Genomic DNA, 13,690 nt, shown 5'->3' with positions numbered 1-13,690 from the left:
CCTCTAAATCGCCACGGCATCGCAGGTAACGCACCATGGAAGGAAGTTCCACCATCCGTGACGAATCCTCCCACGCCGACAATGCGGCGCCCACTGCGATACCGTACTGACCGAGTACCTTGTAACGGCTTTCCGCCTCGCACCGGGCTGGACCGAGGCTATTCAACAAGGACAGGCCCATCGTCACGGCGTAATCCCTGCTCGTCGACCCAATGACTGTCCCCGTGGGCTCCTGAACGAACGGAGAATTGACACTGGGGGGAGAAATCGTTGGACTTGACGAGGGTGGACACGGCGAGAGACTCGTCTTCTGCGAAGTGCGGTTGTACAATGCATGCATGGTAGATCTGCTGGTTATCGGGTCGGTAGTAGGATCCGAGGGAGAAGTGGGAGGAGTCGTTCTGGGGGTAGAAGACCCATGCAAGTCGTGGTAAACCGAAAACAATATTGATTGGAAGGGTTGGCTACCTGCCCAAATTCGAGAGAGGTCTTCGCGGCGTTATAATCCAAGAATGAGAGGACTGTCTCTACCTTTTGTCTGAATAGCTTTGAAACATCTCCGCAATGTTTTGCCATCATATAGTGCTGCTATCTTCCATCTGATGAGCAGAAGTATACCCATCCCAAAGCGGTTAGCGCGCCACACTCAAATCCTCCAGCAGCACCGAGTCTGCCCGGCCAAACCACTCTCCCAACCCCGTCAAGACCCCCTCGACACTCAATCCCAAGGCGAAGAAAAATACCCAGGGCCGAGAGTAAGCAACAGAAACAAAAGCAGCAAAAATGGTCGACATCCTCCCTCTCTCCTCCTACCCCTCCTACATCGACCTCCTCCCCGCAATCCAAACCTGCAACATCACAAACCTCCCCGAAAACTACTTCCTGAAATACTACCTCTACCACGCCCTCACCTGGCCGCAGCTAAGTTTCGTCGCCGTCGTGCGGCCGCGCAATGGCTACAAGAATAACCAGGGTCAAGTATCGGTCTCCGGGCAGTATCCCAAGGTCGTTGGGTATGTCCTTGCGAAGATGGAGGAGGAGCCGACGGACGGGGTGCAGCACGGGCACATTACGAGTTTGAGTGTGATGAGGACTCATCGGCGGCTGGGGATCGCGGAGAGGTTGATGAGGATGTCGCGTTCGTCTCCCCTTTTCAACTTCTACTTTTTCCTTCCTCTTCTTTTCTTTTCTTTTTGGTGGGGGGGTTTCAGACTGACTACTTTGGGTATAGAAAGAGCAATGGCCGAATGCCACCGCGCCCAATTCGTCTCCCTGCATGTGCGTGTCTCCAACACTGCAGCGCTCCACCTCTACCGCGACACCCTGGGCTTCCGGGTCGACAGCGTCGAGAGCAAGTACTACGCCGACGGCGAAGATGCCTACGCGATGCGCATGGATCTCTCGAATATGTGGCTTGACTGGGCCGAGATTGAGCGCAAGGATCGGGAGCGCCAGGCGAAGGACGAGAAGGATGCGGATGAGGGGGATGAGGTGGGGGAGTTGGGGAAGAAGGATGAGGAGCGGGAAAAGGAGAAGAACAAGGAGAATGAGAAGATGGTGCGGGTGAAGGTCGGGAGAAGTTTGGGGGTTGGTGATCTTGTCGAGAAGAATGAGGCGCAGACGGCGAGTTCGTAGATCTGCTTCTGATTGAGGGGAAATAGAAGAGCGATCCTGTACTGAGGATTGATATCTAGTGGGTTGGACAACCGATTTAAAAGAATTACAAGATCTTGTGGGATGCTAGGGGTGAGTATCTTTTAAAAAAGGACAACATATGTCGATATTAGAGAAAAGATAAGAGATCCAAGTATCCGAAATCAGTCTCCGAACGCCATGTCAGGTCTCATGTCAAAAAAGTACCCGCTTAAACAATCGCAGCCCGCTATTTGCATTCCTTACTCAACCCTTCTTGTTCTCGCCATTTTCCTCCTCTGAACTGGCACTTAGCGTCGTAATAGAACTCACCGCACTGCTCTCAGAGTCGGCCCCGGAGCGCTGGGTCGGCGCCGTCGTCGATGACGGAACAGTTGCGCCATGGCTGTTATCGAGTTCCAAATTTTGCAACCGCTGCTCTAAGCTCGGTGCCTCAGACGCGGGGGCCGGCGCAGAGGCAGGAGCAGTTTGATCCTCTCTTTGCGTATGCCCTCTCCTCGCACGTCGCTCCTGACGTCGCCGGTTCCTCTTCGCCCGGCGCTGCTCACGCTGCTCATCCCGCGCACGACGAAGCACTTCCCGAAATGCTTTTCGGGTAGCCCGTAGCTCCTCTTTCGCGGCTCGCTTTTCTGCCTGATTGCGTTGCCGATCCTGAGGCGATTCCCAGCGGCCCCAGCTGCTTCGTCCTTGGCCGTCATATCGGGACTGGTGGCCCCAGCCGTGTCTCCAGCGGCTGCGCCCAGAGACACGTGCTTGCCGACGGGATTCTCGGAGGGCGTCGAGTTGGCGCCGGAGTTCGACGGCTGCTTCGTAGAGATCTCGGTCGTGGTGAGCGTCTAGGGAGAGGAGTTGGGCGCGGACTGTGGCAAGGTCGGAGGAGCTGAGTTCAGAGGTTGTGGATATTGAGTCGATGGAGGAGAGAGAGGAGTCGGAGGACGCTGAGCAGACGGAGTCCCGGCGTGCTCGTTGGGTTGGCTGTTGCCGGGTCTGAGACTGAGCTTGGGGTGGTTGTGTTTGCTGGGCTTGCTGCGCGGCTTGCTGGGTTGGGTTTGGGGTATTCCCATCGGGTGGTGGATAATAGTAAGAATAATAAGCCTGTTGCTGCGGCGTGCCCCAGCCGCTGTAGGCGCTTTCGATCTTACGCCCGCTGAGCCCTGCTTGCTCTTCGATCCAACGGCCATGTGCCATAGCCTGTTCCTCGACTTGTCTGCCATAGTGGGAGGCATGCGCACTAATCTGGTCTCCATACTGCTGAGCCTGCTCGGAGATGCGTTCGCCGTACTTCTGAGCCTGAGCAGCTAGGCTTGCAAACCAGCCTAGTGGTCCGCCTTTTGAGCTTTCATATTGCTGGGGGTGCTGCTGATTGTTCCAACCCCACTGCTGGTACTGTTGATCGGGGTACTGGTATGCATGGGGATTTGCCGGATGGAAGAACCCGGAAGCGGTTTGCGGGGAGAGGAAGGGTGTTGCATGTGCGGAAGGATTTGAAAATCCGTACGGCGAGGGAGCCTGTCCAGGGTATCCTGCGGGCCATGGATATCCCGTCGCTGCAGGATACCCATTAGGATGCAGAGGTTGGCCTCTACCTGCTTCCGGAATCTGGCCGCTGCGATTTCCCTGTGACGCTCTCGTTGCGGCTGGATAGCACCTGGGGCAGAGCGGTGATATCGGGGCAGTGCGGGGATCCGTCACGTAGAAGAATGCGATCCTTACAGCACGGGGCTCGAAAAAGCATTGGTTCCATTCCATCATGACCGTAGCGACTCGTTTCTCGCGCTCTTCGTCGGTCTCCTGTGGTCGGTCTTTCCTATCCCGCCGGATCTCCGCTCTTACTTGACGCGGAAGTTCAGCGGACGAAGACGCAAGACCTAAATGCGGAGGGAAAAGGTGCCGCAAGAACATATCCCAGTCCTGCTGGGCAACGCTCTCCATTCGCGGGCTCCAACAACGAGGACGACGTGGGAAATCCTTCGCCTGGCTCCGGGGGTAGATGGTCATATGGTGCTCGAGGGTTTGCTCTCCCTGCTCAATCGCAGGGGGCGGCCGCTCTGCAAAGTACGCAACACCTGATGTGAAATGCGTCGGATAGGCTGCGGTTCCCTCGCCTGAACGAAGTATTGGTGCATTTCCGCCGCGTAGGTGGAGAGCACCGGGACCTACAGTCGAGGGTGTTGCGTCTCTGTTGCGATTCGACGGCGCAAGCAAAGGGTCCACGGCGGAATATGGCGGCGGAGGAACCTCATCAGAGTCCATGGCGAGGAATGGGAATCCCTCTTGACGGGATATTCACAAAATATGCAGGCCGTCGCACAAATTAACAACTACACATAGCGTGGAGAATGTAATGAGAGCAACTTCCAGCCCCCGTGAGGGTGTGTGCTCCCAAAACGATCCAAGTTTTGTCTCCTGATGCAAGGCAGCAAGATTAACAGGCGAGCGCTGACTGGTCCAGTCCACCACCGCACTCGCAAGAGAAGAAGCACTGAAGATGGCCTTGTTGGCTACCAACGGTTGGATCGACGCTCGCAGATCAATGAGGAGCTCGAGGGAATGTTATTAGAGGATGTCGAGATGGAGTGGAACTGAGACTGTTGAAGCTGGGCGGAGAAGCCCATGGCGGAGATCACGGGGCTGCTGCTGCCCGATTGGTCGATGCAACCGCCACACTCTATGTAGAACATCCGACTACTGGTAGGAATGCTAACTTGAGGATGCAAAATTAATTTCTGGTTTTGTATATTAGGCAACAGCTGTGAGAAAACAATCTCATCTCTATAGTCTACCTTGCGCGTGTGGTATCTTACTTACCCCTAACACCCTCAGACACCACTCGAAGTGCCCAAAACGCCGTAGAACGCTCGCAGAAAACCGATAAAGGGAGGCAGAACAAGGGCGAAAGCATGCGTATCACGATTAGTCCCATGCATCTCCCCAGCCGTCCTCTACATCTTCGTCCTTCGGCTTCGTATTGGTCTTCGTCGCTGGCGCAACAACCTTGGGCTTTGTCATAGTGTTAGATGTCGGTGTCCGTGTAGCTGAAGCAGAGCGAGACGTATTCAACCCTTTCGGCAATGGCTTTTTGGCCTTTGACTGTGCGGCAAGCCAACCTGCAAAGTCTGGTTCTCCGCCATCGTCGTACGGAACGGGACTCGCTTTAGGTTTAGGAGGAGCTGCGGATATGGCAGGGGCTGGGGGGGCGTTGAATGGATCTTCGTCTTTGTCCCAGCCATCATCATCGTCGTCCATGGCACCCCATGCATCGTAAACATCATCTGAGGTTTCTTCTGCCTTCAGGGCCGGTGTGGGCTGTTCTGACAATGACCGGCCTAAGTGCTGAGCTGTAGGCCGCAATGTGCTTCCTTGACTGAGTGGCGCTGGTGACGATGACTTGGCGGGGTGAGGCACAGATGCAGAGCGCGCGACTTCCTCGGATGGTTTGATGCTGCTAGCCGTAGGTTGGATATCGCCGTCAGCTGCAGCAATTTTATTAGTAAACGAGGAGATGGCCCATCCTGCCCAAGATTTATCGTTGGACGTTCCGATACGGGCGGCATCTTTGGGCGCGTCCGGGCTAGTAGCTGAGGGCAGGGCTGTATCGGCCATGGTATTGCCGAATTTTCGAACGCGCTGTAGGAACATATCCAATGTTTTATTGGCTTGATCCCTTATCAACCTGCAATGCACGTTAGCGTCTGATATTCGCGAGGAAAACACAATTAACCTACTTTTCCCGATCCAGTAGAGCAGGGCATATGGCAGGGAGGACCTTGGTCGCACAGTCCTCTTCGGAAAAAACATCCAACGTCGCAGATAATGCTAGCAGGCCTGCGTTCCGAGCATGCACGAATGGATCTCGAAGGGCGCGGGTGAAAGCCGCCACGAGGACTTTAGATCTGGACTATGCGGGTTGGTCAGCATCGGCATCAAATCCGGATTCTGCTTCACTCACGCCCTGTCCGAGATTCTTCGCGATCTTCCCCAGGCAAATGGTAGTATTGGTACGGATACCCGGCTGTTCATCGTTGGCGGTCCGCGCAAGGAATTTGAGAAGCTCGCCGTTGATTGTCCGATCACTTAGTTTGTTGACAACGGGTAAGACAGCCTTGACTGTCTGTTCCCGAACAACAGGTGCCGCATCTGTGAAGCCTGAAGTCTGGAATAAACGTCAGCTAGGACATAAATTTAGATCGGAATTGACTAACCATCTGCGGGAAGATCTTGTCGTTCACGATCTTCTGAGAAAGTCTGTCGCCTATGACCGGAAGGTGATCCAGCAGGCAAACTCGAATCGCTCGATCAGGGTTGCCGAAAAGGCGAACAACTACCGGCGTAAGCTTCAAGTTAAATTCTTCCTGAGGCAGCTTGGGCGCAATTTTCAAAATAGCAGACAGAACTTTCGGGCCACCTCCGCCAAACTCGACTGATTTTAATAACTCTGGAAGCACTTTCATCCTGAAGAAATCCTCCGGGAAGTCATCAGACAGGCCATCGAGTTCACTAGCTGGTCAATATGAAAATACATGGCCGCAGTGGAAATGGTCACTTACTTAAGGAACTGCTCTTTCTCGGCATCACTCTTAAGACCTAAGCTGTCAATATCGTCCGTCAATCGAATAAGCGGTGTCTCGAAGAACCCGCCACTTTTCTTCCCCTGCTCTACAAAGTGCGCTGCGCTTAACCGTAGTTTCGGGTTGGCCGTCCCAAGACGCTTATAGCTCTGGTGCATGCTAGGCGGAATATTTGTCGTTCTACCCACTTGATCTCCACCCGTAAAGTTGCCGTTGAAGACTTCGTATACCAATATTGCAAGGCCATAGGAGTCAACGGCTGTCAGTGGATGACGTTTAATAGCATCCCATCCACCTTTGACGATTTCAGGGGGTGTGTATCGGGCGGCATCCGATACCAGGCTACCATATGTCTGCCGTGATGTTAGCGAGGTCACAGGTGCGAAGGGGGGTTTTCGGACTGACGTATATAACGGCTTGGTCGTCATTCATCGAGCTTAATACGTCAAATCCCCCCAACTTCCATTCACCACTTTCACTTGTGTAGACTGACGACGCCCGAACGGCACCGTGAACGGACGAGGCATCTCCGTTGATGAACTTGAGCGTAGACTAAAAAGGTTGTAGAGTTAGTACGCGGAGGCCTGGCGAGCCAGGAATAGAATCATACCGCTACCATATATAACCCCCATTTTGAGGTCTCCTCGTTCAGACTCCTTCGTCTCACATGCCATGAAAGAGGAACAACTCGTTCCGTCACAATATAGATAGAGGTCTCCGTCTATACTTTATGAGTATCTCCTCCCCACGACAAACCTTCCGTCAAGCAATCAAAGGGCGGGCAGTATACCTCAATCGTATCCAAAACTTTTATTACACCCGGGTGTCTCAAGGTTCGTGATTTCCGTACGGCGTTCTTCGCAAGTGGTAGGCGGGACTTATTAGAGGCTATTTCGAAGGTAAAGATACTGCATGCTGAGCCATCTTCCTACATCCATCATGCCCCAGGCGCATTGAATCAGCGGAGTGTCCACGAGCAGATAACCTCGCGGGAATAGATAGCCCTCCTTACCCGTTTCGTGGCATTATGGAGTGTCCAAATTGAGTCGGAAAGGTCGACTCGGTCTCCGAGCGAGTATGGGAACGAGCTGCCTTTGGCGATCGCGGACGCGACAGCGGACTTCAGAAAATCCATCACAGCGGTCGAGCGTCAGCCAGAAGCTTGGTTGCTCGTTGAGTTGCTTTTCTCGGAGGTACTGCAGAAGCGTTGACTGCCCGCCGGGAGTTGAGCGAGTGGAAAAGGCCAAAGGCGAACTGATATTAAGACCACCTCGCGATTCTCGGCCGGGACCGAGGCTTGAGAAATCGTAGCCCTCCAAGGCAGGACAGGAGATTGAGGACACTAACTATCAAGCTCACGGCGGGTCTTGACTTTGGGGCCTGTGGGTTTTGGCAGCCACGGTACCCCGCCCCCGATCTGGCTTAGGCTGTCCATGGACGCAGAGGCATCGCGTGTCTGAGGCTCTTTCTTCTCGACTTCTTCCTCTCTTTGGCTCGACACGCCTACACGGAGGGCCGTACTTCAGCTATGACACATTGGAACGCCAGGTTCACCCTGTCACCCTGTGATCACACTTTCACAAACTAAGTAAGTGTCAAATTTCTCTTTCTCCTTCGTCGCACCCCTACCACCCAAACAAACGACACCACGCCACTCTCCAATGATGCGACCCTGGTAAAAGGTCAGACCGCGCTACCCTCGATCGCAACATCCCGCAAACACCGATGGGACGACGACCTACTTGTCCTACTGGAGAGCAGCCCTGCACGGCCAGCGCATCCAAAATCCCTCCGCCAGTACAGCAACCTCCGCTCGTTTTATATCCAGCCTGACACCCCAACTCGATCCCGTCTCCCTACCCGATCCCTCTATCCCAAATGCAGGCACATGCTCCATAAAAGGCAGAAGGTTCAAGTCGCAAAACCCTCGACTTTGTCTCCCTTGGAGAGACGTGTGTACAGAAATCCGAAAGGATGACTCGCCGCACTTTGGGGTTTCTGGTCCGCTTTATCTCCATGAGGATATTGCAGAAACTAATGGCTGCGGCGAACATCTTGTTGGCATTCGGGAATATCTACTGCGGGATGGTTGGTGGTGGTAGCGATGCTGGCGGATGGGTTGGGTTATCTTGGATTCGGATCGAAACGAGTAGGGATTGGATACGGCGCTGTGGAATTTGAGTTGTTCAGAGTGTGTGGCCCTCTCTGGTTGAGTGCGGTCTAGTACCGCGGTGGGGATCTTACGGTCTGGGTGAATGATGACCAAAATATAAACTGAAAAGACCTGAGGAGAATACCTTCTTTTGCATCGTCCTCACGCGAAGTCTTTACGCTGTTGCTAATTTTGTCGACTGTCGACTCTTCAGAAACTTCATGCAAAATAGCCCACGAGTGACTGGGAGAGAAAGTTATACTGTGTCCAACGAGCATCATTCAGCTAAGCTTCGAATACCGTCCATGTAAACAACATGCTGCCGCATCCCCTGCACTTAGGTTGATAGGCTGGACGGCATCCCTAGCCCCCGTAGTCTCGGAACGATTGAGTATAGCCACTGACCATCCAACCGGCAACCTTTTGCCTCCATCTGTCTCTGAACCCCTCAACAGCTGGCCTCATCATCTGAAGTGGCCCTCAATATCAAACGAATCGTCAATCGGAATATAGAGTGGCTGCAACCCTAGAACATAGCTTCGATAAATATCGATCCAGGTAGTTCATATTTTAATAAATCCTTCCCATGAGTCCCGATATATTATACGCGTTGGCGGACGCGGCGCGGGCATGGGAAGCACACCGGGCTGGGGCAAGAAAGGACATGTCCAACGCCGCCCCAACTGAAGCCTCATCGGTCCCTACCCTGGAATGCTTTCGATCCGACTAAGCCAATCTAGATTGATGAATCCATCTCCTGGCTGCTCTTGTCAGGAGATTTCTTTTAGCACGCAAAGAGTGTGGTGAACTAACCAATGGTAGGAGCGGATTGCGCTGGCTGCAAGGAATATATAATTGGCGAGCACAGACCAGTGAGATTGGAACCCAAAATAGAAATAGCTTATAAGAACGTGTTGATGTAGGAATGCTGTGAAGCGTTATGATACTGAGGGCTAACAATGCTTCTGCCATACTCGGAGCTCCCAACGAGGGTATATCGAGGTTGCGTGCATGGGAGCACCAATGGACCCGGGGATTAGGACGCGCGCAGGAACTCCATTTGCAAGGATCATTTAGATTCGTCTGAAGGCTCCTGCGCCTGGACCCCAGGGTTCGCGGCTGGAGGGGCTTGAGCTGCCATTTGAGGAGGCATCTGAGGTAGCTGATTAAAGCCACTGCTGGGTGTGCGATGCTGATGGGGAGGATAGTGATGGGCCTGGTGGGGGCTGGACTGAAAGTGAGGTTGTTGTGGAGGGTAGTTACCTCTAGCTGGCGGCACTAAAACTTGTTAGCAAACCTACGCACCGATGACACCTTTAGTGCAACGTACTATGGCCTGACTGCTGTCCAGCATACATCGGCTGTTGATGTTGCCCAGGAGACATATACATGACGTGTTGAGGAGGTTGCCCGGACTGGGAATTTTGATGCACCATCATTGGGGCGGGACGATTAGGACTGGGGTAGCCGCTGTGTGGCTGGGGCGGTGGAACATGGGGATAGGTATGCGCAGGGTTGGGTGAGTACATCTGCATTTGGGGTGTGAAAGGACCAACGCCCTGAGGGACACCCATATAGGGCCCACCAGATGGCTGCTGAACCATCATAGGGGCAGCCATGCCCGTTTGTGGATTCACAAATTGAGGACCACCCTGATAATGTCTCATATGAGCCGGTTGAGGGCCGCCCTGTCCTACGTAAAACTGGGGCATCGGCTGCTGTCCGAATGCGAGCTGTGCATGTGGTGCCATAGGCGATGGATATCCGTGTTGGAGCCTCGGTGATGGGAACATCTGAGAAGTTGACGCGGATATTTGCATACGATGAGAATCTTCGAAATGAGTCGGACCTGACCCATGGTGCTGTTGAGGGTGAAGATGGGGCCCGTGGGGAGGACCGGAGGTCGAAGGCATATTTGGAGTCTGCTGGAACTGGAAAGGCATTTGCGGCCCATGAGGCACTTGTGGATTCGAGGCCGACCGACTTTGTGGGGACGTGGCAGACAAGGATGATGGATACTTGAACATGTGCGCGTACGTCTTCTCCTCATCTCCATTGGCGGCCACATTCCAAGTAGGGGGGGTGTTGTAGGCGAAGGGGATGCCTCCATTAGAAGTATAGTTTCTCTCAGTTTGCTCTGCGCTCTCTTTCTTCATTCGTTTGATGGGGTTAAACTGATCCTTGAGAGACGGACGCTCGGAAATGGGACGCAGTTTCTTGGCCCCGAAAAAGGCAGATGGGCTTTTCGCGCGTGAATCGGACTGCCCTCTTGCAAACACAGACGGGTTTGATGCACCTGGTGTGAACGTGCTGGCAGCAGGATTCGGTTTGAATTCCATGGCTCTCACGTTGAACTTCGTCGATACGGAGGATGTGGGGCTAACGATCTTAGTGGGACTGGAGATATTCGATTGATCCGTACTTAGTGGAGGAGCACGAGGTTCGTGAATTGGCAAAGGAGCCGGAACGGACCCGGCAGCAGTTCCCTTCCGCTGCTGAAAGTTGTCAGCGAGGCGATGGCCGAGCATACCGGTCGCTTGACGGCCTCCTGAGTGCAAGGGCTGGTGCGGGCCTCGTCCCCCCGGACCACCCTGAGGACCAGTAGGTGGAAACATTTGACGGCCACGCGGATAATTGGGGCGGTCTTGCTGGGGCTGCGAAGCCGCCGCACCGCTGTCCCGGCGAGCGGCTGGCTGGCTGGGATCTGTCGTTCTTTTATGGTCGACAGGCTCTATTGTAGCAGCAGACTTAGGGTCCTTCTTCTCCTCTGCCTGTTGCTGGGCTCGTTGGATGATCTCTTCCTGCTTATGGGGATCTTTAGCTAATATGGGGACTAGATCCTTGGGAACCGGAGTAGCAAGCTTGAAATTCTGCGAGAACTTCATCAGCTCGTTGATTTTGATTGACCGATCATGGGATGCCTGGTTGCGACGGCGCTCCTGGAATTTGAGCTTCTCGTTCGTTGCGAAAATACGGAATCGATCCAAAACTTCATGTTCGTAATTATTCTCAGGAAGGGCACCCTTCGTGGCAGCAGGTGCGGCGGATGAAGCTTTGGGTGGAACAGCCTTCTGCTCTAAGTTGGGAGAAGGGCCGTCGGCACTCGCCGGTGTTGCATGTGGTTGCGTGAGAGCAGGTTCTTTGGCTGCCACTGGTGTAGGCGAGGCTTCCTTTGTACTAGTCGTCCGTTTAACGGAGCCAGTGTACGAAGGAGCAGTGGCAGTGAGCTGGTTCCTGAGTGCTGGCGGGGTATATTTGTTCAACTGGCCCGAAGCTAAGGGAGGGAAATTCTTCTCGTCACGGCGCACACCACTGTACTTGTCTTCCTCGTCACCCACATCTGCCCCTAGAAGCCCTCGCTCCTCCCTAATGTGTGCATTTTCCACCTCACTATTCTCAATTTCCCGGGCAATGCGAGCAGCCTCGGCTTCTTTTTGCTTATAGGTCGGGTCCGAACGATTGATGCGGGTGGTATAGATGTTTTCGTCATAACTACTAGTAGCACCGAAGAGCCTTGCGTTTGTTTCAAATTGGTCCCAACCAGTGGTTGCTGTCGACGTGCTCTCAAGAGACATATCAGTATTTGCGTCTGTTCCGGGTTCCCAGCGCTTCAATGTTCGTTCTCGCATGGCAAGATTCCCGGAAATATCGGCATCGGTTCTGAAACCAATGGCGGCTCCTGAAGCTGCGGTTAGCAATTGTGCAGTTGCTGAAGACCAATATAGAATAGAATGTCCATTTCGGGGGTAAGAGCCCAAACATACCATTAGGTTTTGCTAATACATCAGTCGTTGTAACATTCGGTACCGAAATGCCAACCACATCGTTGACATTAAAGGTCACGCTGTGTTCTGGGGCCGACCCAAGGAAGGGACTGGTAGCATCACTAACTCCATTACTTCGATGTTGGTCCTGTTTTGATTGTCGCTGTGCCATTTTGAGGGTAATCGAGGAATCGCTGGGTTCGAGAGACGAGGAAGAGAATATGCCGGAGAATTCGTCACCATTTCTTGTAGTAATGGTGGTAGTAAGTCCCTAGAATAACAATGAGCCTTAGTTATTTGTACGGTGTCCAACAGTGCTAGTGAATCATACAATAAAGCTGGCGAACAAGAAGAGGAGGCGGTCATGGGCGTGATTGTCTGGAGTGTTCGATTCCTTCAGGAAGGGCCGAGGAGAAGAGGACGACTTTTGGGGCATGTTGCCGTTCTGTTGTGAGTAAGATGAGCGCTGGGTAATCGGATTTGTGCCTTGGGTCCAAGCTTTTTGGGAGTTGCTACGTCTAGAGAAGGATGTGGTTGTCAGCGAATCAGCCCTGTTGGGATTAAGTCTGAAAAGTTTCCATGTGGCTTTTACTGTAAGGGTATGATGGGCCACAAAAAAGATTAAGATAGGGGAAATCTAAAGCGAAAAGGAGATTCGAGACCGAAAATAAGGTGGAAATCAGAGCCACAGTAAACAATCACACAAAAAATAAGAATCAATGTTGCTCAGAGCATGGAGAGGTAATAAATTATAGATAATAGCAGTGAGCCAAATCATTTCATAGAAACAAAAAGCTAAGAAGGCTCGAACAAGGCACGATGGAAGGACAACGCAACGTACCTCTGTCCGCTGTCCAACGGGCTGCCAGATTGTCGTCTGCCGCCGCCATCCGACGATTTTGGGTTGGTACTCGCCCTTAGAGAAGGTCGGGATCCTGAATTCTGTGCGGGCGTATTTCCGGATGCGTTATTCGCAATGGGGGCGGAGTTGACAGTGGGAGACGCCATGGTTCGGCGGAAATGTCGAGAGAAACAGAGCTCACGTCGTGGTATTCGGCACGACGAAGAGCCACTGTTAACTGTCGGGGGGAAGGGGACGATACCAGCAACACACCGCCTGCGCGAACAGGGCGCGAGGAAGTGTCGTTGAAGTGGGCGAGGGGGTTAAGAAGAGGGCTTGAGGAGAAAAACAGCAGCAATGTGGGTGAAGGAAAAGCCCAAGAGTTGAATTGAGCTCAAGATGTGGAGTCACGGGACCGCACCTAACAATTAAAGGACGCCAATTGTGGAAAGGAGGAAAAAGAGGAGGGGTGAGGAGGTGGGAGCTCGACCGCAGTTCTCGTAGCGGAAGATGGAGGCTAGGAAAAAAAAAAAAAAGATACTGCAAGAATGCTGATACAAGTAACAGCGAGTCGTACAATGAAAGAAAAGAAGATCGAGGCAACAAGCGATGGAGGAATAAGGCAGGCGGGAAGGTGTTGTGCTAAGTGACTAGTGAGGCCGAAGTTTGGGTGGGAGAAGGAGTGGGGAGGAGGAGTCGCCTGAGGATAAGT

At 53.2% G+C, this 13,690-nt stretch overlaps 6 protein-coding genes across 6 annotated transcripts in view; 1 reads left to right on the top strand and 5 right to left on the bottom strand.

Annotated features, from left to right (window-relative positions):
* BJX67DRAFT_376981 (uncharacterized protein) overlaps positions 1-340 on the bottom strand; it is a gene marked incomplete at both ends in the record, with an annotated part of 560 nt that extends 220 nt beyond the window's left edge. Inside the window, one exon of the mRNA XM_071031995.1 lies at positions 35-340. Coding sequence (XP_070891128.1) covers positions 35-340 — 306 coding nt within the window. The remainder of the gene's footprint in view (positions 1-34) is intronic.
* Positions 341-783: 443 nt separating this feature from the next.
* On the top strand, positions 784-1,635 carry BJX67DRAFT_376980 (peptide alpha-N-acetyltransferase complex A subunit ARD1; the record flags this gene model as incomplete). The annotated part of the gene is made up of 2 exons (XM_071031994.1): positions 784-1,138; positions 1,232-1,635. 2 exons carry the CDS (start codon positions 784-786, stop codon positions 1,633-1,635), a joined length of 759 nt encoding a protein of 252 aa, XP_070891127.1.
* A 112-nt stretch (positions 1,636-1,747) lies between these two features.
* On the bottom strand, positions 1,748-4,030 carry BJX67DRAFT_101179 (uncharacterized protein). Its single transcript, XM_071024196.1, has one exon. The coding sequence runs from the start codon at positions 3,904-3,906 to the stop codon at positions 1,900-1,902; it is 2,007 nt and encodes a 668-aa protein (XP_070891126.1). The 5' UTR covers positions 3,907-4,030; the 3' UTR covers positions 1,748-1,899.
* A 328-nt stretch (positions 4,031-4,358) lies between these two features.
* BJX67DRAFT_341632 (COPI-interacting protein CEX1) lies at positions 4,359-7,715 on the bottom strand. Its single transcript, XM_071027916.1, has 9 exons — positions 7,234-7,715; positions 7,012-7,149; positions 6,832-6,942; positions 6,627-6,773; positions 6,201-6,574; positions 5,856-6,150; positions 5,603-5,806; positions 5,379-5,551; positions 4,359-5,326 (listed from the first exon to the last, which is right to left on the bottom strand). The coding sequence occupies exons 1-9, from the start codon at positions 7,354-7,356 to the stop codon at positions 4,567-4,569; spliced, it is 2,325 nt and encodes a 774-aa protein (XP_070891125.1). The 5' UTR covers positions 7,357-7,715; the 3' UTR covers positions 4,359-4,566.
* A 1,418-nt stretch (positions 7,716-9,133) lies between these two features.
* On the bottom strand, positions 9,134-12,789 carry BJX67DRAFT_101311 (putative PAB1 binding protein (Pbp1)). Its single transcript, XM_071024197.1, has 5 exons — positions 12,730-12,789; positions 12,469-12,655; positions 12,138-12,408; positions 9,704-12,052; positions 9,134-9,651 (listed from the first exon to the last, which is right to left on the bottom strand). Exons 2-5 carry the CDS (start codon positions 12,571-12,573, stop codon positions 9,443-9,445), a joined length of 2,934 nt encoding a protein of 977 aa, XP_070891124.1. The 5' UTR covers positions 12,574-12,655; positions 12,730-12,789; the 3' UTR covers positions 9,134-9,442.
* Positions 12,633-13,536, bottom strand: BJX67DRAFT_341626 (uncharacterized protein). Its single transcript, XM_071027915.1, has 2 exons — positions 12,730-13,536; positions 12,633-12,655 (listed from the first exon to the last, which is right to left on the bottom strand). Exon 1 carries the CDS (start codon positions 13,143-13,145, stop codon positions 12,933-12,935), a length of 213 nt encoding a protein of 70 aa, XP_070891123.1. The 5' UTR covers positions 13,146-13,536; the 3' UTR covers positions 12,633-12,655; positions 12,730-12,932.
* Between the last annotated feature and the right edge of the window lie 154 nt (positions 13,537-13,690).

The sequence above is a fragment of the Aspergillus lucknowensis genome (genome assembly GCF_044049455.1).
Source record: "Aspergillus lucknowensis strain CBS 449.75 chromosome Unknown BJX67scaffold_2, whole genome shotgun sequence".
In the NCBI taxonomy this organism is placed as follows: Eukaryota; Fungi; Ascomycota; class Eurotiomycetes; order Eurotiales; family Aspergillaceae; genus Aspergillus; species Aspergillus lucknowensis.
This window is presented reverse-complemented; position numbering and strand designations above follow the sequence as displayed.

Bases quoted from the DNA above. Each gene is read 5' to 3' on its own strand.
- BJX67DRAFT_341626 (XM_071027915.1), bottom strand. From the start codon at position 13,145: ATGGCGTCTCCCACTGTCAACTCCGCCCCCATTGCGAATAACGCATCC.
- BJX67DRAFT_341632 (XM_071027916.1), bottom strand. From the start codon at position 7,356: ATGGATTTTCTGAAGTCCGCTGTCGCGTCCGCGATCGCCAAAGGCAGC. The intron at 7,150-7,233 runs GTAAGGAGGGCT...TGATGGATGTAG, and splicing joins TCCATAATGCCACGAAACGG to GAAGATGGCTCAGCATGCAG. The intron at 5,327-5,378 runs GTAGGTTAATTG...CGTGCATTGCAG, and splicing joins GCTCTACTGGATCGGGAAAA to GTTGATAAGGGATCAAGCCA.
- BJX67DRAFT_101179 (XM_071024196.1), bottom strand. From the start codon at position 3,906: ATGGACTCTGATGAGGTTCCTCCGCCGCCATATTCCGCCGTGGACCCT.
- BJX67DRAFT_101311 (XM_071024197.1), bottom strand. From the start codon at position 12,573: ATGCCCCAAAAGTCGTCCTCTTCTCCTCGGCCCTTCCTGAAGGAATCG. The intron at 12,053-12,137 runs GTATGTTTGGGC...CCGCAGCTTCAG, and splicing joins TGTATTAGCAAAACCTAATG to GAGCCGCCATTGGTTTCAGA. The intron at 9,652-9,703 runs GTACGTTGCACT...AACAAGTTTTAG, and splicing joins TGGACAGCAGTCAGGCCATA to TGCCGCCAGCTAGAGGTAAC.